General features: G+C 44.2%; 1 protein-coding gene across 1 annotated transcript in view; it reads right to left on the bottom strand.

Annotated features, from left to right (window-relative positions):
- The window catches only part of LOC131421775 (ankyrin repeat and sterile alpha motif domain-containing protein 1B-like), a 75,285-nt gene that overhangs the window by 5,366 nt on the left and 45,755 nt on the right, over positions 1-24,164 (bottom strand). Inside the window, exons 7-8 of the mRNA XM_058568589.1 lie at positions 23,797-23,883; positions 14,886-15,023 (exon numbers count right to left, since the gene is read on the bottom strand). Coding sequence (XP_058424572.1) covers positions 14,886-15,023; positions 23,797-23,883 — 225 coding nt within the window. The remainder of the gene's footprint in view (positions 1-14,885; positions 15,024-23,796; positions 23,884-24,164) is intronic.

The following is a 24,164-nucleotide window of genomic DNA, read 5'->3' as shown; positions in this document are numbered from 1 at the left end:
CCCCTAGACATAGAATTCCTGCGATTCTGGGGAGAACTGTTTGAGATTGTTTCCAGTTGATGAAGATGGAGAAGGAGGTGCAAGATGGCCTTCAGAGGCCAAATGGAAGAGGCCCATGGTTTTCTGGACCAACCAGATTACAGACCAATGCCAGATTGTTATGGTCTGAGACCCAAGCAGGAAAAACGCCTCTGAGCATGAGAGTTGGTTTGATAGAGGATGTGTCTTCTCCTTTGAGCTACTTGTTAAGAAATGATGGCCCCACACGACAGATGTGTGCTTGTTGGAGACACTGAACCTCGCACAGCCAGCCGAGCACTTCCTGCAAAGAACACTGAGCCGGTGTTTGCCTCCCAGGATGAGTCAGACTAGTAAATTAGTAATGCACCAACAAATGACAGTGGAGGAGGGCTGGCAGACAGCTCTGGCCATCACCACACAGAGGGCTGAACCCTTCGCCTGCCTACACTCAGCACTCACATCATTGTCAACTTTGCCTCCTAGAGCGCGGATGGGTCCCCTCTGCAAGGCGGACTGGGGCTTCTGACTTCTGTAGTCTCCACGTGAAGTCGCGGGCTCTTGGTCTTGTTAACCGTCACTGTGGAGATGGCTGAGGTCCATCTGTCAGGGATGTGTAGCAGATATTCATGCTCTGGGTGGGCGACTGGACTAAGGGAAAGACGGCAGATCCAATGATTCTATAACGTGCAGCTTTTAGATGCTGGAACAGTGGAGCTTAATGAGTGTGAATTCCTTTATCATTCACTTAAAAACAAGTTCCTGAAAGTGAGATTTACTTAAGGCCCCAGTGTCTTCAAATAAAAGTAAAAAGATGCTCATTTGAGCAAGTGAGATTTTTCACACGACTATTATGGGAAGCCTAAAGCTTTTGAAAGGTACTGGGTTAGAAGCTCTGCCATTTCATTTTTAACTAGTTCCTGGTGTTAGGAAGCTGCTCAGATAAGACAGAGACCAGACTGTGGGCCTGAGGTTTCCTGCCGAATGGCCTCTCCTGGTTTGACTTGCATTCTCCTTGACGTCTTGCTTTTCTTTTTATTTTAGAATGTTTTACAGAGTTCTTCTCTTATGATTATGTATAGTGAAGAGTTGGACATTGTTACCTTTCCTATACTTTCTGTCACCTTAGCATTTAAGGTATCGATTCTGGACACCAGGGAGGGCCCATGGGCACGAGACACGAGGAGCAGCTGTTGCCGATGGGGCTTTTGCATGTCGAGTGCTGTGGAGGGGAACAGACGCTTATCAGATGGGACCTGAGGACACACGTCTGGACGGGGAGGAAGGTTCATTTCTCCTGCCTCTCCTTAGTAACATCCCCACTGTTTAAAATGGGAGGCGAGTTATCGTGAGAGCAGGAGACTCCACTGGGGAAAGGCCACAAATAATATTGCAGTCAGAGAGGCTCAGGTGACAAGGCCTTGCTTCTTCCTTCGAGCCAGGCTTGCTGACCCCAGTGATGCTGGCTGGCACTGAAGATCCAGTGATGCTGCTCAAAAAACCTGAAAGCCCAATTAGTCTCTGCTTTCCATATATTATTGTCACTGCAACTGTGGGGAGGCCAGCGCCTAAGACTGCACCTGATACACTGCAGGCACTCAGTAGATACTTGCTCAATGAATGAATGACTATCCAAATGACAAGCTGGAGTAACAATGCTACTAGTCATTACTAGAGGTAGCATAGCTGCCATTAAGTGAGGACTTCATAGGTGTTAGGCATTGTGCCAAGCACTAGATTTATCTCATTTAAGTCTTACCAAACCATCTGCAGTAGAATATCATTATTCTTGTTTTATAGATGAGGAAATTGAGGCTCGCAGAGGTTAAGTAACTTGCCTGACATCACAGAGCTAGAAAGTTACACAGCTGTGATATGAACCAATATTTGTGACTCAAAAGCCCGTGTTTTTAACCCTACCCATGTGTGGTAGCTTGTCTCCAAGATAGCTGCCATCAATTCTTCTTGTCCCTGTATACACCATGATGTCCCCTGCTGAGAGGGCGAGGCTGTTCCTGTACCTCCTTGAATCCCGACTGGCTTTACTGAGTTTCCCAAATAGAAGAATATGGCAGAAGTGACATGCTGGGACTTCGGAGATTGCACGGAGTCTTGCAGCGTCCGCCTGGGCCTCTTGGAACACTTGCTCTGAGGGAAACCAGCCATATGTAGAAAGTCTGGGCACCCTGAGATCACCACGCTATGGGGATGTCCAAGCTGGCCCGGGGGAGAGGCTGCTTGGAGAGAAACAGCTGCAGCCATCCCAGCCCAGGCTCCAGACATGGAGCGAAGGAATATCCTGGACATTCGAGCTCCAAGAGACACCACGTGGAGTGGACTCAAGGCTCAGATAGATGGCCCCAGTCGTGCTGTCGGAGCATCTGCAGCCATCTGAGCTACCCTAGCGGAGGCCTTGGATATTGTCGAGCAGAGAAGAGCAAAATTGCCACGCTCCACCCAAATTCCTGACTCACAGAATTGTAAACATAATAAAATGGATGTTTTATGCCACTAAGCTTTGGGATGGTTTGTTAAGCAACAATAGATAACTGGAACACCATGCGATGCTAAAGAAGGCCGGCTGGACCCTCACTCAGGTGGCAGGAAGAGGAAGTGTCAGCCTCAGAGCTGGGATGAGCAGGACACAGTCGCAGGAGGCCAGTCCTTGAGCCACCACCCCAGCCCCGGCTGCGGGGAAGCAGCTGATGCCTGTGACCCATCCTGGTCACAGTAAGCACTACCTTCACACACGCCAGAGCTGGAATGTCCTTTTCAGTTGGCACAGCCACACTCTCATCTCTAGTTACGACTTCGCTTGGGCATAAATTCAAACTCACTGGGCTTTACTCTCACGACCTCACGTCTCTCAAACGCTGTAACCCGGCTGGTTTCTGACCTTGGCTCCTTCTGCCCCCCCCAGCGTATTAGAAAACACCTGCCTTGGCCTTTCCAGCATGAGTCTCTTTCCTAGGATCACACTTATTACGGCAACTGGCCTTGACTATTTTCTACCTTGCACAGACCACCAAGGAAAGAAGGGGACCCAAGCATGTGTGTGCCGGCGTGTGCGTGTGCTAGTGTGTTTGTTGTGGTCCTGGGGTGGTGATTGTGGGAAGGGCATGCTCTGAGCCTCAGTTTTTATCTTAAAACAGGGATAATAACATATGCAGTACCCATCTTACTAGAATGTTTTGAGAATCACTCATAATAATATTGAACCTAATGACAATACCAGCCAACACTGATTATTTACTGTGTGCCATCCACCGTATGACGTGCTTCATGGACTATCTTACTTAATCCTGACAACAACTCTGCGCTGTGGGGCTATTACTGTTCTCATTCCACACGTGAGACAACTAAGCTCAGAGAGGTTAAATAACTTGCTCATGGAGCCAACACCTGGCCGAGCTGAGATTTGAATCCAGGTGTTCTGATAGGCTGTGTTCTCGACCACTACACCTTAGAACTACAATTCAGATAAAATAAAAGATTTCTGCAAAGTGTTGGGGAAAAAAAAAGTTTAAAAACATTAAATACAGACCCTCCTGGGAGGTTGATGCATCTTAGCTGGGATGAGGGTACCTAAAGGCATGCAATTTGGATCTCATGCCAGGACAGTGGAGAGGAAGCCTCAGGGCAAAGGCTGTCCTCTATGACCGGATGTGAACCATCAACACGGGGACTCTCAGCCCAAGGCCTGCCCCATCAGTGATTTGAGGGATGATGTGAGGGATGCGAAGCCACACTCCCTCCCAGCAGAGGCTCTTTGGGGTGAGGCAGGGAATCCCAATTTAATTTGGACAACTGCCCAGGGGGCACATCACAGTCTCTGAAGCCCTTCCCTTCCCTTCTCCTCCAGGGATTTTGATCTGTGGATTAGGAATTGCTGCATTAGAGGAACCTGAAGAGCCATCATATTTTAAGGATAGATCCTAATTGTAATCCAGGGATGCAAACTTGTTTTTCTTATGCAAACTGGAGACGTGTAGGCAAGCCTGTATTTACTGTGGGCTCCTTAAGGCAGCCAGGACTGCAGTTGAGCATCACCACGGATATTCACTGAGCTACTTCCAGGTGTCAAGGGCTGTGTCCCTGGTGCCTGGCCGGTGCCTGGCCTATAGCCAGGGTCCAGGAAGTGCTCACTGAATGACGTGGGGGAGGGGAGGCTCATGGAGAGAGACAGAGATGTCCCCCTTTGTCCTCCTGCATCCTAGGCGCTGAGGCTGCATGCAGGACACCCATCAATTTGGTATTGGAAAAGCTGCAGCATAGATTGTGGGCAATCCCTCCCCAAGGAAAAGCTCTGGCCACCGAGGTAATTAATTCATATTAACCGGCACAGCACTAGGATTTTTCTATGTTGGAAACTACTGGTTTGAAAAATCTTTTAGTCTTAAGGGTTCAATGGCATATGTGCAAGAATATTCATTATAGTGTTTAAAACTTTCATTAATAGGGGACTGATTAAGTATACTACATAGACCTTTGCAGTGGAACACTAGGCAGCCATTTAAAATGAAAATTGAGTCGTTTAAAAAACTGGTTAAAAGACTAGTTAAAAGTGAAAATGTCTGTATACATACATAGATGGTATCCGTCTATATGCATAAAAAACAGGTATATATCAAAAGGTCACTACTAGTTATCACTGAGTGTTGAGATTATGATTTTTCTCTTCTTTATATTTCTTTGCCTGTTTTTTTTTTTTAATACTTTTATTTATTTTTTCCCCCAAAGCCCCAGTAGATAGTTGTATGTCATAGTTGCACATCCCTCTAGTTGCTGTATGTGGGACACGGCCTCAGCATGGCTGGAGGAGCGGTGCGTCAGTGCGCGCCCGGGATCCGAACCCAGGCTGCCAGCAGTGGAGCGCACACACTTAACCGCTAAACCACAGGGCCGGCCCTCTTTGCCTGTTTTGAATTTTATTCAGATGAAGATGAATAATTTCTACAATCATAAAAAATACTAAACTTTTCTATTTTGATAACAAAAACAGGAGAAAATCTTTTAGTTCAAAATAATCTTGTTCATTCTTTATCCATCACTGTGGTGTTCTGAGTGCCTCTTCATTCAGAGGGGGCTGGGAACTGTTTTCCAGGCAAAATCCAGGCAAAACCATGGCTCACCTCCGTGTACCAGCAGGGCTGGCCATCCATTTGGCCAAGAATGTTGTTTAGCCTCTTTCTTCAATTTTCACATTGGATGTCAATTCTAACATCTGCTTAGTTGAATTTTAGAATGCTCAGCTCTTCCTTTAACCTGGAACCCCAATACCTATTCTCCAAGTACAGAGCAAAGAGTCGAACCTTCTACTGTCCAATTTCTATCAGGTCCAGCCAAAAAATGTTGTACATGGACATTACCTTATGGACATGCAGTGAGTCCACTCTTGTAGCTTTGCTGGGTTTGATCCCTGCACCAGGTCAGACCACCTATGAACCTGAACCACATTTTATTTTCTCTCATAATGATGGTAAAGCTGCAGCAGCAACTACCACATGACATTGCTCACTACGTCCCAGGGACCAGGCTCTGTGCCTCCTGTGGATTATCTAACCCTCACGACCACTTTATGGAGGAGGAATGATCATCCCCACTGCACGTGTGAGAAGCTCAGGAGCACTGAGACTGACTAACTTGGCCAAGTTCACATAGGTAATAAGGGGCAGAGCCAGGATTCCAACCCAGATCTGACTTCAGATTAGCCCATGTTTTTTGCCACTGGGCTGGCTATCCTGCCTTATTCCTTTCATGAGTCTGCTGGTGTTCTGCCCCCACTTTCACTGAGGGACCCTCTAAGGAACCATCTTGTGTTTTGGAGATTCACTGTATGAATGTCGGCGAAGACACTATAACACAATATCCCCTCATGGAGACCCAGGACAAAACGTTCTTTCAGACTAAAGTTTTATTTTCTGAGAGGATGGATTCTACTCTTCTTTCAAAGAAATATAAAGCATGTAATGACTGTATTTCCCTATTTGCCTTAACTTCCAGGAAGCTCAGAGCCAAACTTGTGGCTCAGCTGTAAAAGCTATGTAGAAATCTGGGGTCTGCATATTGATATTAAAACTTTTCTCTTGGTGTTGATATTCCTTTTAGTCTGTATTTTCCCTAATACCAATCCGTGTAGATCTCTATTTTCAGGTTTATCATACCTGTTAATGTAGGCTGCCTTCAATCCTTTATGGAAGGAGGCATGGTAAAAATGGTGTCCATGTGTTCACTCAGATGTTTATTTGAGAACTTACTTTGTTTAACCCATTACTGCCAAAATGGCTGACAAGGTACATCAGACATGAGCCTCCACATTGTCTGGTGAAGGTGACAAAACAGGAGTAAGCTGAGAGGGGAGGTGACACCACAGGGAGAGGGCCCTGCTGGTCCAGGCTGGGAGGCTGCTATTTACAAATGGACCATTCTGATCTACCAGAACTTTCCATCAGCAATAAAAAAACAACCACCACATTTCAATGACTGGACTCGAAGGAACAAATAAATGTGTTAGTTCCATAGCCCTGGAAAACTATAAGCCCAGACGTGGCTTTTCTTTGGCCTCCAGGGGTCGGCAGAGGCTACCCACACCTGTAGAGGGTGCAAACACAGACACTCAAGGAAAGGGCTGTGTCAGTGCGTGGAAGCCCCGGGTGCAGCAGAGAAGCCAAGGGCAATATGAGGAGCCTCAGAGGATTGCGACGCCAGTGTTGGTGAATAAAGACCATGCCTGGATCACGGGCATGGGCTAAATCCGCCATAGGCTACCTACCTATGGCGCCCATCACTGCCACTGAGGAGGTGGCACTGAGAAGGAGGTCTGGTCCAGGTGACCTTTAGGTCCCTTTCCACCCTGGGAGCCCCACGATTCTCAGATTAGAAGCTGTTGTCTTTCTTCTACCCAGCCAACCATGGATTCAGTTTAGAGACGTATGTACAGTGGACGCCATGTTAAACAGTAGCCCATGATGCAAAGGCCAGACTTCAGGGCTCAACACTCCACCAGTCAGTACTCAGAGGTGCAGTGACAGGGGGCTGGCTTTCATCTCAGAGGACATCCTCATTGCAACAATCACTCCCAAAACTACTCCAAACAGCCAAGTATTTTGTCTAATGCTTTTGTTTTTGGCAATACATCCTTTTCCCATCTCTCACCTTTGCCTAGTGAGACTGCTCATCCTTGGAGACTCACCTGGGGCATCAGATCTTCCAGGAGCCATCTCTGAATCCCCTTTCCTGACCCCCAGGCTAAGTCAGGTGCCCCTCCTCAAGTGGCTCCACAGTACCTCGGGCACAGCTCTCCCCCCTGCACAGTACTTACCAGGATTCTCTCCTTATAGCTCCAACTTCCCCAGCTGGCTGAGCTCCTTGAGGGCTCCAGTCTCATTGACTTTGTATCTCTAGGACTTAGGATACATCAGGTGCTCAACAAATGTTTGTTGGAGGAATTGAAAAAAGGAAGCTGCCTAGTAGGTCCCTAAGATAAGAAGACTTGCACCTCAAGGATGAGACAATGGTGAATATGGATGGCCAGAGCCAATTCTGTCCTGTCTCCTTTCCCACAGGCAGAGCAGGATGAACAAATGCCAAACAAATGCACGCAATGCCATTGGGGGCCTGAAGACAAAGGAAAGTGTTTTTCAATCTGGGTCCTCAGTGGGGGCTCCAGAAAGAAGCCAAATTTCTCTTTTGGTTGTGTTTTGCTTGTACTTGTTTTTTAAGACCTAGGGTAAGCTTCATCTACAACTTGTTTCACCCACGTCTTTAGGCAAAAATAACTTTGAGAATATTCTGGGAATATTCCAGAATTCATTGACATCTCCTTAGCTCTACTTATAGTTAGTTCTCTCAAGCAGAAGCCAGAAATTAATCTTGATAGATTATATTTACAGAAATAAATACTGCCCAATCATAGGTCTTCAGCACTTAGAAATAAATATTAGGCATTCTGCTAAGATGCCTATCTGGTCCAGGGCTGATATATCAACTGGCCAAAATGCAGATAACTTCTTTAGGGCTAATTTCAGCTAACTAAAAGAATCATGAAATTAATATTTTCCTCTAATTATAACAGGGGAATTATATTTCCCCTAATTATATACACGTAGAAAATTTCAAAAATACATAAAGAAGAAAATAAAAAATCACCTGTAAAATTCTACTGCTGGGATATAGCCAAGGCTACATTTTGGTTTATTTTATTTTTACATTTGTATATAGACACAAATACTTTTATATGCTATATGAATATTTATATATGCAAATTTAAAACAAAATTAGAATCATATTCTATGTGCAGTTTCATAAGAAGTTGCTTTTTTATGCAACATTAAATCATGAATGGTTTTTGCATCCCATTAAACGTTCTTCAAACACCAGATTTTTGGCAGGGCATTCCACTGTATCCGCTAAGGTTTAACTTCATGCCTCACCCTGAGTACACGAGTGCGCACTGGCTTAAGCGAAAGACTTGGCAAACAGGTTGACCCTGCTCGCCAAATCATGACTTGCTTTCTTCTAACATTCCAGGTTCTCCATGAAGATCACGCACTTGTGCCCTGTGGTGACCTGTCCGCATGGAACCACAGCCTAAGGTGGCTGGACAGCAGGCCTCTCACACCCATGCTGGAGGGACTGGCCTGCCAGGGCAGAAGGGAAACACGATGGCTCTTTATCTTGCTACTTGGCAGGGATTTGGGGAAAGGAGGAGCAGGAGAGAGAATTGCTAGATTTCAACCTCTCCCCACTCTTCACAAGGAAAAGCTCCTAGCGGACGCTACCAAAAACCCTTTACTGATTTGCGATGTCGCACTTACCAAACTCAAAAGTCTCTTTATTTTAACCCTTGATGTTGAAAATCTTTCTCCAATGGACAAGTCCATTTCCTTGGCTTAAGAAACACAGTAAACATAAATGACTTTTTCTTGCTTATTGCAGATGCCTGTCTGATGCCCCAAGCTCATCATTCCCAAGTGAATTAGTGAGTTGTCACACCTCCAAATGGACCACACGTTCACACAGACGAAGTGTTCAGCTTCTAGGCCAAGTGCTCCTCCTTGGGGAACTGCGGCCCCGCTGGGTGCTGGCACAACTCCAGCATAGCACGGATATGATTATATTGCAACTATTTGTAATGTCCCTACTTCTTCTACTGAACGATGCACTCCTGGAGAGCAGGGACCTGGGCCTGACTCATGGTAGGCACTCAAGAAATGTATTTTATACGGACTTGGACTTTTTTCCTCAGGTGTGGAATAGTGCTGCAGCAGACATATGTTGTCAACCCCAAACTGGGACATAACTCCTCTCCCAGGGTCTGACAACAAGAAAGAATACGACCACCACCATAACAACCACTACTATTCTCCTGTCCTTGGCAGCTAAGCATGGCTGAACACCATGTGCTGGAAACTCATTTAATCCTTAAGATAACCATAGGTCTGGGTACTATTGTTTTCTCTATTTTACAGATGAGGAAACTGAGGATTAGAGGCATTCTTGCGAAAGCTATGAAGCTAAGAAGTGCTGAGCTGGGGTTCAAAACCAGGCTGATCCTAAAGGCCACACCCTGAACATGACATTTGATTTTCAGTTATTTGCAGGGAGTTAGAATGAACACACCTATAAATGCTGCAAGACAATCTGTGAAAAAAAATTTCAGAATGCCTTCTATCTAACTTTACAAAAAAATGAGATCTATTTAAGGCACCAATAACATCCCTCCCATCCTCCCCCCCAAAAAACAGAAATGAGAGAAAAAAGACATCCACCAATCTTTGGCTTTATGGCTTGGTTAATTTTCAATGATTTATGCCAGTGAAGAGAAGAAATGGATAAGCGCGACCTGGCAGTATTTATTTATTCTTTCTTTGGTGGGGGGACAAGTGGTGGTGTAAAAGGACCATAGGCCTTTTTGATTCGATCAGGCCATTCACTGCTCTCAGGAGCAGGATCCCTCCTGTGACCCACTTGAGGAGTTTCAGCTGGTTGCACAGGGCCCGGGAGTGGCTTTCACTTACCTGTAGGTTGCTACTTTATAAGTGGGAGACTAGCCAGGGAAAGTGTTACACTTCCATCTTAAGGGCTCTGTGCACTTTAATATTTTCTTATATTGCCATGTATTTTCATAGTATTATAGTCAAATAGGTTGAGGGCCATTTCCAGGTGGAGAAAACGAGGAACAGAATGAGAGAGACCACCTGGCTCCACATACAATATTAATTTAGTTGTCAGAGGTCAACTGACGTCAGAAACAATAACAAAAGTTCTTTTGCACCTTTAAGTTCCCACTTTGTGGGGTATCCTCTGCAACATAAGCCATAGATATTTTTCATCAGGAACCTCACACTACTCCATGGAAATAATCTCAGAGTTTAAGAAAAGATGAAATGGATGAAGGTGGTCAAAAGGTATAAACTTCTAGATATAAGATAAATAAGTCTTGGGGACGTAATGTACAGCATGGTGACTATAGTTAACACTACCATATTAGACATGCGTAAGTTGCTAAGAGAGTAGATCTTAAAGTTCTCATCCCAAGGAAAAAAATTTGTAACCACGTGAAATGATGGATGTTAACTAAACTCATTGTGGTGATCATTTCACAATAAATCCATATATCAAATCATGATGTCGCGCACCTAAAACGAATACAATGTTATATGTCAGTTATATCTCAAGAAAACTGGAAAAAAAATAAAGGGCTCAGGAATTTTAACTTCATTAAAGTGAGGAGAAAACTAAGAAAGAAACTCATAGCAGAGCCAAAGTCAGAAGTTGGCGTGGGTCTCATTGATCATGACACGTGGTTGACTCTAGTGTCCTTCCTCTATGCTTTGGCTTGCTGGCACCTATTGCTGGCAGAGTACTATGAAACACTATCGCATGTCCGCTGACTATGTTCTCCTACATGTTGTCATTTCTGTTTCTCCAGCTTAGATCCTTCATGGCCCACATTCAGCCAAGAAAGCATAGGAAAGAGGGAGCTTCGTCTCCCACATGCATCGCCCACCCACGTCATGACTTCCACATTCCCTACATATTCCTGAGCCCAGTCTAGGCCGCACCACGTGCTGCACACTGATGATTACAGAATTTGGGAGTTGCAAGTAAGAGAAAAATGAGCATGGTTAAAAATATCAAAGACTGCAAATATATTCTTTAGAGAGAAGTGAGAATTAGCAAGGGTCTAGCAGCAGTCACGGCTTTTAGTGGTATTAAAAAGAAACGCTTTCATATTTTGAAACTGTTGAATGAAGTCCTTCCCAGATTTTTAAGATAAATCCAATACTCCCACAGAGAATGCATCAAAATCTTTCTGATCTACCTATTTCAATTCTATTACTTAGAAACCTAGACTAACCAAGTGAATAATATATAGAAGATGGTAGTTTCCAAATTACTTTGGTTATGTCTGTCTCTTACCTATAGTGGCCTTCTAAGGATGGTCACTGCAGCCTGGGGATCTGGTGGACACTGAAATACTCATTCCCACTCATGTAATCCTAGCAGCACTTAATTCCCCTTCACTCATTTGAGACGAGAGAAGGGGACAGAAAAGCTGAATTTATGTTTAACCCCTACAACTCCTAGTCTCATAACACATCCTTCTTTTCTGCCCAGTCCTACTGCTTCCTCTTCTCCCAGGTTTTCACTGCCTGGAAGGTGGAGTTGGGAGGTCTTCTGTTCTACAATGGGTGAGATGTATTCCAGGCCTAGCCAGTTAGAGATGTGATTAGAAATCAGCTGCCACAGGAGTGAGAGTCTAGAATTCAGCGTAGGTCTGGTGCTTGCCGACAGGTACATATTGGCTTTTTTCTTGGGAATTCTAATTCCGTTTTTGCTCTAGTCTTTATTTGCATCTATGTCTCATCTAAAACTGAAAATATCATCAGCTGAATTTAGCATAGGTTCTAAGTAATAGGAACAGGCTTATAGCTCATAAAGTATAACATTTCCTAAAGTGTGTTCTGCAGAATGCCACCCCTGCAAGGTGCTCTCCATAAAGGGCTACGAAGGCCAAGTGAACTTGGGAAACATGGCCCACTCATGGGCCGTCTGAGCATATGAAAGGCTCGGCAACGTCCCACAGCAAGTGAACTCTGTTAACCTTACATGTTGGCTTTTGTAGGGGGGCTTGGGCCTCCCTTCTCAGACCACAGGATTTCTATGGGAAAATGCTCTGAATTTCAAATCTAACTCTCCATAAACCACTATCATCCTAGACATCACTGAATTTTCTTGATGACAGCAGATATTCATAAAAACATTTTGTCACCCATAAAAGGTTTACAATATCAATGTGGCAATAGCTTTGCAATTAAAAATGAATATGTACTCATACATATTAGCTAAAAGATTAAATGTATACTTAACATATTCTTTTTTTTTTTTTTTTGCTATTTGGGCAGCCCAGGGGACTGACTCATATCAAAAGAATCTCAAGGCTTCAGGACTGGACTGAATATTGAACTGCCCTACATAAAGATAAAAAATCCATGCTCAAAGAGGGTTTTTTTAGTGCAAGCAAAGCTTGTTGCATCTCAAAATTGTTCAAAGGCCCAGGTCAAGGCTGGTGGCCTTTGTTGCTATTTTTGAAGTTAGACAAACTGTGTTCACCTAGAGGGGATTAAATTGGTGGATTTGTGGTATAAGATGAAAATCCTTTGGAGCTGTTACCAGAATCCTAAGCTAGTGAATGTCTACATTAAATCAAACATCTGGATGAAAAGATAAAAGATGAAGCAATTCTCCACACGTTTTCCAGATGTATCAGGGATATCACATTGATCACAAAACTAAATAGTTGACTATTTTTTCCTCATATTTCACTTCAGTATTCTGGGGTCACATACATAGCTAAAAAACTCAAGGGGCCAGGTGGCCAATGGGTATCATTTTTAGTTTGAATGTAGAACAATATTTTGGATACTCATATTAATTATAGATTACTTTAGAAACCAATTTAGAAAGAAATGCTCCAATACTCAAGGAAAGACTGGAACTTATCCTGAAAAGTATCAGAATATTAATGTTGACATCAATGAAAACACTATATAGCAGCAATACACCAATACAAGGCCTGAAGAGTCAATGTTTTCTTTCTACTATCTCTATTTTATATATTGCTTCTATTTTTTAAGTTATTTGACAAGGGCAGTGGAAAAACTTGGGGCCATAAATAGACTTATGGCAAATCTATCTTATGTCTTTTAGCAGAAAAAGGGCCAGGTGTTAATTGTGATGTCGGCAGAGAGAAGAGGTGGGATGGAACTAACACTGAACACCTATTATTTATGAGCGCTCTACATATGTTCCTTCATTTCAATCCTGATGAAGACCTGTGAGGTACAAATCCTGTACCTGTTTTATAGACAAAGGAAATCGGGACTCAGAAAAGTCCTGCAGCTTGTCTAAGATCAGGGAGTAGGCAGCTGAGTTGGGATGGGAACTCTGAGCTGCCTGTTTTTTCTATGACACCAATCCAACTTCCACAGAGAAAGGTGTTTCATGCAAACCAAAATATATGTGGACAGAATGGAATTTTGCTGTTTAAAGAAACAATTGCATTTCACAAGAATGGCAAGTGATGTTTCAGGCACCAGAACCCTAATGCTGCATGTGCTTGTAAACGCCGACTAAAATGACGTTAATCAACACCGCTGATCCCATGCAAACCAGAGATATTTCGAGTGGCCCTTGAGGGCTCTGCCGTGCAGTCCTTACTGTTTCCACATACCACCTATATATTATTCTCCTCATGCCTCCCAAAAGAGAAGGAATTTTTTAAAGGCACATGAACATTCCTTCCTGTTTCCAGTCTTCAAAAACTGAAAGGAAGGAGCCACATGCAGCATGATACAAATGCTCTGGACATGAGCTCACTAACATACCTCAGGATGGTGCGAATTTTGGGTTACAGTCGGTCCGCGGGTGTTTGTCAGAACTGAAAAAGATTGCTTCAAGCAGTCTTACCCCTGACATTGAACTGTGGGCTGGCCTCCCAAGAATATATTACACTGCAATTTCTGGGTAATTCTTTAAATGTGTGTTTCAAACACATGGAGCAAAGCAGAATTATCAAATTAAAGTGACATTTTAAAATTCTTCCGATTACAAATTATTTCATGGTTACAACCATATCTGTTCTGTCTGCTTCAAATGCAGAATGAGAGTTAGAGATACTCTCAAGCAATCTGTACTATCTTGAGGGTATATACACATGTTAAAGGAACATCTATTGTTTTCTCGAATTGCTTTCATTTTCCAAATTCGTAATATATGGCTTAGTTTTTAGACTTAATGACGAATGGGACTGTAAGTGGTATAACAGCATAAGGACGTCATTACAAGACTAACTTCTGAATAAGCAAATGCGCCAAATGTTGGTGTTCCCAATTACTATCTGTAAATGTCTAATTTGACTACTGTTCAATACAGAAAACCACAAATATTTACGAGGCAATGAAATTTATTTTTCTTCCAAACAAACCTAAACTATTATGCCTCACTACTTAGAAATGGCTACTAGAGAGACCGACGGACAACAACGAAGGAACAAGATGGCTGGAAGACTTTTACTCTATTTTGGTGCCAGAGAAAGAAAGGAATTTGTCAGACGTGAAAGGCGAAGTCAGCAGTTGAGCAAGGACAGTTCAGATACCAGGTAGAAGTAGAGTTCCAAATTTAATGGGTGAGTGGAACTCTAGACAGATCTCAGCAAAGCCAAGTCTGCAATATACCTTACATCAGGTATACCTTAATACTTGGTAAACAAGCCAAGTACCTTAACTGCAAGTTGAGCTTTCAATAAAATCCAGGTACATTTGGGGAAATATTTAATCTGTCCAAAGAGGGTAGTTACTCACCACATCGAAGGCAGTAAACACGTGACAGTAGTGGTGATTGGACTTCAGATCTTTTGTAATATAAGCAAATGTTGAGAGGTCTTCTGGGTCCTGGGCAGCACAGGAGATATTACGAATTTCATGCTCAGCAATTATGTTCTGGAAGAAATGACATAAATGACCATTGTTTTCCTTTGCAAACCAGCATGTTTTAGAACCAACGTAAGTGACCTGGGAAGCAGGTGCTTTCCCACTTTCTAGAATGTTTTAGACCAGCAACATTCAAAGTGATCCAACCCACCATCTGTGGGCAAATGTATGCTGGGCCTGGAAACAATGTTTTCATTTAATTAAAAACAACCTAAAATAGTCATATCCTAGAGCAGTGGTTCTCACCAGGTGCTGTGCACAGGAGCAGTCTGGGTGGCAGACACTTTTTAAAAAGATAGTAATTACTAAGCATTTTACTGTTTCCATCCCCCATGTCTACCTGTAGGTAGGCAGCGCTGCCTCCTGCTGACTCCGTCTGGAGAGGATGGCCTGCCACGTTCTGCATGCTGGGAGGAACTATGCCCCAAGGAGGCTGATCTCTCACCATCGTGTTGCCCACTGTCTGTGCCCTGCCCCAACTACCCCAGAGCAAAGGCAGGCACAGAAGGCAGAGAGCAGGTGGAAGTGTCCAGGAGTTCTCTCATGAAGACTCCATAGAGGCTAAGGTGTAGGGGGGAATGAGGGAAACACCACACTGCAATATTCAGGCCTTGGATGTCCTGCTTCACGCAGGGTCTGTGGAAAACACTTTACTAACTATACCCACCATGCATAATTATGAGCGGGCGCTGCGGTCATCATCATCATCTTACAGGCAGGGAAACTGGTACCCGGCGAGTGTAAGTGCCTTACGCAGGGCAGGTGTGAGGCCGGCACTGAAATGTGGGGACATCTGACTGTAGAGCTCAGGGTCTTTCAAATCCACTGCAATGCTCCTCATCCCCACCTCTCTCTCACTGGTTTAACATAATTTCATTTTTTTCTCTCTAGCATTCTTCATGCCATCTCCCTGCCAACCCCCTCATCCCAACCCTTCTCTAAGAATAACTGGTGGGAGGTAAGTGAGGAAAGGTTTAAGAACTATTATCCTGAAGCACAAAATAACCGAGGAGCTTCAGCTTGGCTGCAAACCCTGCTGGAAACTTCTTGTGATACATAGATGCCTTTAAAAAGCAAAAAATTTCACATAATTGTGCAGTCATTTTTTTTTTTTTTTTTTTTTTTTGTGAGGAGATCAGCCCTGTGCTAACATCTGCCAATCCTCCTCTTTTTTTTTTTTGCTGAGGAAGACGGCCCTGGGCTAACATCTGTGCCCGTCTTCCTCCACTTTATATGGGTCGCCGCCACAGCATGGCTTGCCAAGCAGTGCGTCGGTGCGCGCCCGGGATCCGAACCAGCGAACCCCGGGCCGCCACAGCGGAGCGCGCGCACTTAACCGCTTGCGCCCCCGGGCCGGCCCCTGTGCAGTCATTTTTTTAATCTTATATCATTTACATTTTTTTGAAGTTATAGATCTAAAACCCTCAGTGTTTTAGTTACCCTAATTAGTTTTTAATTGCACAGTCTTAAATAACCTGTTGGCAATATAATGTTCCACGTATACCCATCAATGCCTAAAAACGCTTACAAGATGTCCTTCTCTGCCAGCACCCCCTGCAAGTACTTCATGTCCCTCACCCTACTGAGCTGCGTGGTTGGGAAGCAATTACAGAATGAACACGTAAAAGAAAATTAAATTAAGACAGTCTTCACTGTGGCCCTGTATGTTGATACTACATGCAGTGCTCTGTCAAAAATAACTCAGATTGAAATTGGAATCCCAGAAACAAGTAACATTCTATTGCAAGACAGTTTTAAAATAGAAGGTCATGATCCTCTTCTTGCATTCAGATAGCATTTCTTCAAGTAGAACACTAAATTAGGAATTAATGAGTCAAAGTGAATTTTAAAATAATAGGATCCACATAGTCTCTACAGGCATGATGTTAGCTGGTGCTGACAGCCTCCACCATTTTTTTTTTTTTTTGTGAGGAAGATCAGCCCTGAGCTAACATCCAATGCCAATTCTCCTCTTTTTTGCTGAGGAAATTGGCCCTGGGCTAACATCCGTGCCCATCTTCCTCTACTTTATATGGGACGCCACCACAGCATGGCTTGACAAGCGGTGTGTCAGTGCGTGCCCGGGGTCCGATCCTGCGAACCCCGGGCCGCTGCAGCAGAGTGCGTGCACTTAACAGCTATGCCACTGGGCCGGCCCCTACACTGTCATTTTAATTGGGGGCTGCCATTACCTCGGGAAGTCTGTGGATTTGGTCTCACCGATCCGGGATCCACTGTTACTGGAAATAGAGTATTGGCTCCAACTTTTAACTAAATTGGCATTTTGTGTTCTTGAGATCCTTTACAAGCAGAAGGGAGATCAACTTCTTGGGAAAGTATTACAGTGAAAAGTGCCCTGTGACTTTTTTTTTCTTTTTTTTTTTTTTTTTTGAGGAAGATCAGCCCCGAGCTAACATCCATGCCAATCCTCCTCTTTTTGCTGAGGAAGACTGGCCCTGGGCTAACATCTGTGCCCATCTTCCTCCACTTTTTATGTGGGATGCCGCCACATCACGGCCTGACAAGCAGTGCGTCGGTGCGAGCCCAGGATCCGAACCTGGGTCGCCAGCAGCGGAGCGCGTGTACTTAACTGCTACGCCACGGGGCTGGCCCCTGCCCTGTGACTTTTATCGCACTGAATTCCCTGAATCTTGCCAATTCACAAGATGTCACTCTTCGCAATTTTCAATGGTGTGTGATAGCACTGAGGCCCCAGGCAAAATTGTAAAGCAGGTAAAGTGTATCTTTGGTGATCTCTATTATGGACTACATGTCCTTCCCAAATTCATATCTTGAAATCCTAACCCCCAATGTGATGGTGTTTGGAGGTGGAACCTTTGGGAGGTGATTAGGTCATGAGGGTATAGCCCTCCTGAATGGAATTAGTGCCCTTCTAAGAAGAGATGAGAGAGCCAGCTAGCTCGCTCTGCTGTGTGAGGACACAGCCAGAACATGGCCAACTATGAACAAGGGAATGGGCTCTCATCAGACACCGAATCTGCTGGTGACTTGACCTCAGACTTCCTCGCCTCGAGAACTGAGAAATAAATGTTTATTCTTTAAGCAACCCAGTTTATGGTAATTTGTTATAGCCGCCCAAATGGACTAAGACATTTTTCCTCTGTCTTTCTTAACTCTCCCTTCAATTTTCTGTAATCCCCCCCTTTTCTATTCCCCAGGAGCCCAGTGGTTTTTTTGTGTGTGTGTGTGAGGAAGATCAGTCCTGAGCTAACATCTTGTTCCCATTCCTTCTCTTTTTGCTGAGGAGGACTGGCCCTGGGCTAACATCTGTGCCCATCTTCCTCTACTTTATATGGGACGCCGCCACAGCCTGGCTTGATAAGCAGTGCCTCGGTGCGCACCAGGGATCCGAACCCTGGGCCGCCGCAGCCGTGCGCACTTAACCGCTACACCACCGGGCTGGCCACTCAGTGCTGTCTTTTAACTGCCCATCGAGGCCTGCCCTCCTCCATGTTGCTCCATGTTCCAAAATCAGCCTCCTCTCTCACTGTTGAAACTTTTATTCCTCTGTTTCATGGCCTAAACTAGAGGAAAGGTAGGCTAATAAAAATATTCTATATTCAGTTAAGACTAACTGATGTTTAATCATTCCAACACTTAAAATGAATTCATATGGATAGCCCATGTAGAGAGGTATTTTTGAACAGAACTTCCTGATATATATGTGGTGCTAGGATGTGGTAGGGACCTGGGATCTCACTATTGAAACACAGCCATCACTCTGCATCATCTACCCTTGCAGAACAGTGAGGCCAGTTCTCAATGTGTACGATGAATCCAAGACCAAGGATACTATAGCTGCAGACGGAATGGAGAGTGGATGCTTGGTTTCCTCCTAGAAGAAGAAGTCATGGAGGCATACATTCCTTCTGCCTCCTGTCACACATCAATTAGTGGGTCCTCCACAAATTAAAAGCTGACGTCATCACGAGGTACAGGGGATGTACCTCGATTTAAAATGGACTCCTCTTACGTTGCTCAGCGTTGTTCTAAGAAGACCAGAGCTTTTAAAAGGCTCAAAAGAAGGACTGGGGAGGGGCTCACCCTGCCCTTTCTTTGGGACAGAAAGTTTGGCAGCTTAGTACCACTCAGCAGGGAAAGACTTTCTTCATGTCTTTTGCCTTTCATCATGCTGAGAAATAGCTAAAGAGGTGCCTGGCTGGGAGGTATAGAATAGAATTGTTTGGTCCAGCCAATTAATACAGAGGTTCTAAGAACGGTGTGTGATGAAGAAGTGACAGAGTCTAGAAATTCGCCTCTCCCGCTTCCCTCACTCTGGGCTCTGATGGGTAGGGCATTTCTCCTGAGTCTCCTCCTCAGGCCAGGCCTTTTCTGAGTGAGAGAATGCAGTGCCCTCCAGAGAGGGCCCCCCAGACAGAGGCAGCAGCCCCGGCCGAGGGCTAACTGAGGTGACCTGTGAGCCCCAGATGCAGACAAGAACAGCACACATGCTTAGAGGGCTCTTAATTTGACTCCGAGCTTCTTAGAAGGAAAAGTATGTGCTATAAAAAACACTGGGCACTTGTTTAGGCAAATGTTCCGAATTATTTTATGCCCCCCAAAATAGCATAAGCCTTGTTTGAAATTGGCACTCAAAAAAAAAAAAAAAAAAAGACAAATAAATAAAAGACAAAACCCAGAACTGCATGAGTCCTAATTTAGCTGGATGGGAAGACTGAGGAGGGGGTCAGAGCAGGAAGGCAAAATGCAACCCTCCCTCAGCCAAGCACTGGATGTGGGGACTGTGTCCTTTCCTGGAAGACCCTGCTGATCTGAAGACAGGTCTGTAACTCAACAGTCATGGTCCTCTGGGCCAAAAGCCATGCTAGAGCTACCTCTGGGCTATGATCTACAGAAAGCTGGGGTGATTTATCCACAACATTTTAGGGCTAAATCTATTCTAGCTTCCATTTTTAATCCAAGATCGTTTTCCCCTTCTTCCTTCTTAAATTGAGATTAGTGGTTCAGTTTATTTCCTAAGTTGCTAGGTGATAAATTTATGAGTTTATAACTAGGCACTTAACCCTTCCCCATGAACTCAGCCAAAGCTATTTATTTACCAGAGTAAAAGGAAAGAAATACTTTGCTGGAGGGTTCATCTTTCACATAGTCTAATGGGGGCTAATACAAATGGAAGAGTAATTAACAAATAATTAATCATCCACTGCACTTCAAACTAATTGGTGGAAGGAAGCTATGGAATAATAGAAAAAGCGTTAGGGTAGGGAGTGGGAAAGTCAAGTTTTAGTCCTTCTCTATGACCAACTGGCTGTGTGTCTGTGGGGCAGTCACTTAGCAAAAGGTCTGAGGCCTGTCTCTCCCTGCCCAGTGCAGATTGAACACCCCTCTATCTCACCAGGGCAGAGCTAAAGAGACACGCATGGTTAGGAGAGGACTGTTTAAGAATAAAGTACAATGAAAACATCAAACATGAATATTAAGGCGTGACTTTTGGTTGTGCCTTATTACAGGCTTAGTGGCCACTAGTACCTCAAAGTGTGAAGTCTTCAAATATGTCTACACTTTACAAGTCCTTCACTTCAAATCAAAGTGGCCCACCCAGATGACCCTTCCCAGGGGAGAAATCTCAGGTACAAACCAAAAGCAGGATTCTGGAGTTTATCAGTCTGCTCCTTTCCTGCTGTGGGCATTAACTAGAGGTTGGTCTTTGCTACAGAACAAAGTGGCACACAAAGATGCCACTGCAGATGCTGCTAGAATCTAGGTGTATGAGCACAGTTCCTCTCACAACACGACTTGAGGATGATCCTCCAATGATGGATCCTCCATGCCTTCTGAAACCAGTCCTTCAGCCCTGGCTGGGGGTAGGGTTTCTCAGCCTTCTACAGTCAAACTCCGCCAGTGTAGCTTTACACTGCTCCTTTCTTCTACCCTTCTACTACGATCTCTCTGCTTTGGCTTCTCACACACCAACTACTAGACTATAGCCCTGAGTCATCCACTCTCTCCTTATCCACTGTTAGATTGGGGTAGATCAGCTACATTGCAGGACAGTAGGATGGGGACTCAGTAGAACTGTCAATGTTGAAATCAATGTCCCCAAATTCCTAAAAAAGCCAGGCACATGAAGTCATATAGTCATGGAAAGGTTGGCTCCACCTGCCACCAACATATGCACTTTGCCTTTGCTCTAGATTTTGAAAATATGCTGAGGGCCACACTGCAAGGACTTGAAAGATACGCCTGCCTTCTTTATTTAGTGTCTTTACTCACACAGAATTATCTTTTGCATATCTTTCAGTGCTTATACTTCCAAAGAGTAGTCATCAGTGAGCAGAGATCTATGGATAACTCATCTAATTATTGGTGACTGAAGCAGAAATGTCTCCTCAAGGTATAGGAAACCAAGTTCTATACGACCCTTAATGTGTCCGTAAGCAAAATGCAACAGAACTCTCTCATTCCTTTGATCATGGAGAGTGGGTTAGTGAGGATGCTGTTAATACAGACGCATCCAGTCATACCACCGGCTTCATGGAATGACAGCCTTAAGACTCTGGGAACTTCTGAGGGCAAATACCATTTGTTTAGAAATTGTCAGAATCCAAGCCTGCTAAAGCTAGGAGTGTCAAATTCACACACTGAAAATTTATTGCTATTCATGGTTTTCAAATGCGAATGGGGTAGAGACAGTTGCTCCAGGTTAGGGAAAAAAACCCAAACGCCAAAGCCTTTCTTTTCTTTTTTTTTTTTTTTTTCCTGTGAGGAAGATCAGCCCTGAGCTAACATCCATGCTAATCCTCCTCTTTTTGCTGCGGAAGACCGGCTCTGAGCTAACATCTATTGCCAATCCTCCTCCTTTGTTTTCCCCCAAAGCCCCAGTGGATAGTTGTATGTTATAGCTGCACATCCTTCTAGTTGCTGTATGTGGGACGCAGTCTCAGCATGGCTGGACAAGCGGTGCGTCGGTGCGTGCCCGGGATCCGAACCCCGGGCTGCCAGTAGCGGAGCGCGCGCACTTAACCGCTAAGCCATGGGCTGGCCCTAAAGCCTTTCTTGAAATTGAGATTCAGCAATAGCAATGGTATCTTCAATCAGAGTTCCATAAAGTTTGGGAACTTTTTTAATGAACTGACTATAATTTAAGGATAAAGAAAGCTTGTGTGCCAGTAACTAAAGTTGCTTCCAAGAAATAAAACAGCAAATCAATTGAGATTTTTCTGATTAGAGTCTCCACAATTGTAATCTGACAATCACTGTCAACAATATATTGCAGACTTGAAACTATCATTCCACGTAAGGCATCTCACTCTGAGTGTGTTTTGGATATCATCAGCCAGCATGATCAGAACTGTTTCTAAAACTGGGAGGTTGTTTTCCTAAGTAGATTTGGGGAGCTTGGGCTTATCTGATGGCTGATGCAGCAATCTTTTTTGTTACAGAAAACAAATTAGGGAAACTTCAAACGGGTTGATTCAGACGCTCAGCTTTACTATAGACACCCAAGAGTCATTGCCCATGGGACTTCTCCCTGGAATCTAAATCCAGCCCTAAGTTACCAGTAAGTTCACCTGTTTCATGACATCTATTCTCTTTTCCAAAATGGAGTGGGTCCAGGTGTGAGGACTGGCAAGGCAGTCCAGGAAACAAATGGTATTCACCAAGGGGGATCACCTCATCTCCCTTCTTTCTACACTTTATGGGTTGGAAGGATGTAGGAATAAAACACATGGAATTTGGGGGTTTTGTGAGGAGGAGCCAGTCAGATTTGGGTTTATGGAGAGTGAGAGTGGTCACACCCAAATGTTCTAGTCTAGCACCAGCACTCTGTCATCTTTGCCAAGAAAGGAACTCTCGAACACTTTGTAAGTAAAACGCAACCAGTTGTCCACTCTTGACTTCAGAACTCAGGAACTATTCCCACTCTGAGTATAAAGTCACAGTACGGCCTGAGCTTCTTTTCTGATTGTGTCTCTTAAGAAAACAATATAGGGGCCGGCCCGGTGGCGCAAGCGGTTAAGTGTGCGCGCTCTGCTGCAGCGGCCCGGGGTTCGCCGGTTCGGATTGCGGGCGTGCACCGACGCACCGCTTGTCAGGCCATGCTGTGGCAGCGTCCCATACAAAGTGGAGGAAAATGGGCATGGATATTAGCCCAGAGCCAGTCTTCCTCAGCAAAAAGAGGAGGATTGGCAGATGTTAGCTCAGGGCCGATCTTCCTCACAAAAAAAAAAAAAAGAAAAGAAAACAATATAGTTGAAACCCTTTCTTCCATCTCAGTAGTTGAGAATTAAGTGCAAATATTCTGTGCTCCTTGTGTCAGGTATTCATTACCTACATCAAAAGAAAGGACATATATATCTCTAGAGAAATGGAAAGACAAATGCTCTAGCCTTTCACCTAGCAAATTTCCTTTGACGGAGGAATGATGACAATGCTGCATTTTCATTCTAAACATGATTTCGTTTTCCGTTTTAATGTTCTCTAGATCCAAAGGGACATGCCAGATAATAAGTGGCCACAGTCTATTAAAGAAGGCGCCACGGAAAAGTGAAAGCAAAATATGGATAGGAATCCTAGATCAAGTCCCCCAAATGAAATGTGCCCTTCTGTATATACGTATGAATCCGTGAGAGAGTGTGTGTGTGTGTGTCTATCTACCGTTGTGTTTAGGGAGCATGAAGGTGGGCAGTGGGGAGTGATTGAAATGGAGGATATTGGGTATGACAAGAAGCAAAGGATTTTAGATCATATACTCAAGACTGTAATCTGTTGTCAAACCAAAGAGAGGTGCGGTACCCACCTTATTTGTTGCATCAATAAATTTGACTCCTTTATAAGACACGGAAAGGATAATAGTAGGGACCTTCTTCATTTGCTCTGTAGACTTCTGGAATTAAAATTAGAAAGCTATTAGAGCTGTTGGTGTTGCATGGCAACTGAAGCACATAATTTTTCCTCTTGAAAGATAAAAATGAGCTCAAGTTAAAAACAACACACGCACATCAAACACACACCAAACACACTCTAATTTAAATGTATGTCTCTCTTCTCTTGGGCTTAGCTATGGTTCGGGCTTATAAAGTGTCTGTCTTGCACTTGAGGATCTAAAAAGAGCTTGTTCTGCTGCTTCATGTGGGAGAAGGAATACTCCTTTTCCCCGACACCAAA

Source organism: Diceros bicornis, chromosome 25 (genome assembly GCF_020826845.1).
Source record: "Diceros bicornis minor isolate mBicDic1 chromosome 25, mDicBic1.mat.cur, whole genome shotgun sequence".
Classification (NCBI taxonomy): domain Eukaryota; kingdom Metazoa; phylum Chordata; class Mammalia; order Perissodactyla; family Rhinocerotidae; genus Diceros; species Diceros bicornis.
This window is presented reverse-complemented; position numbering and strand designations above follow the sequence as displayed.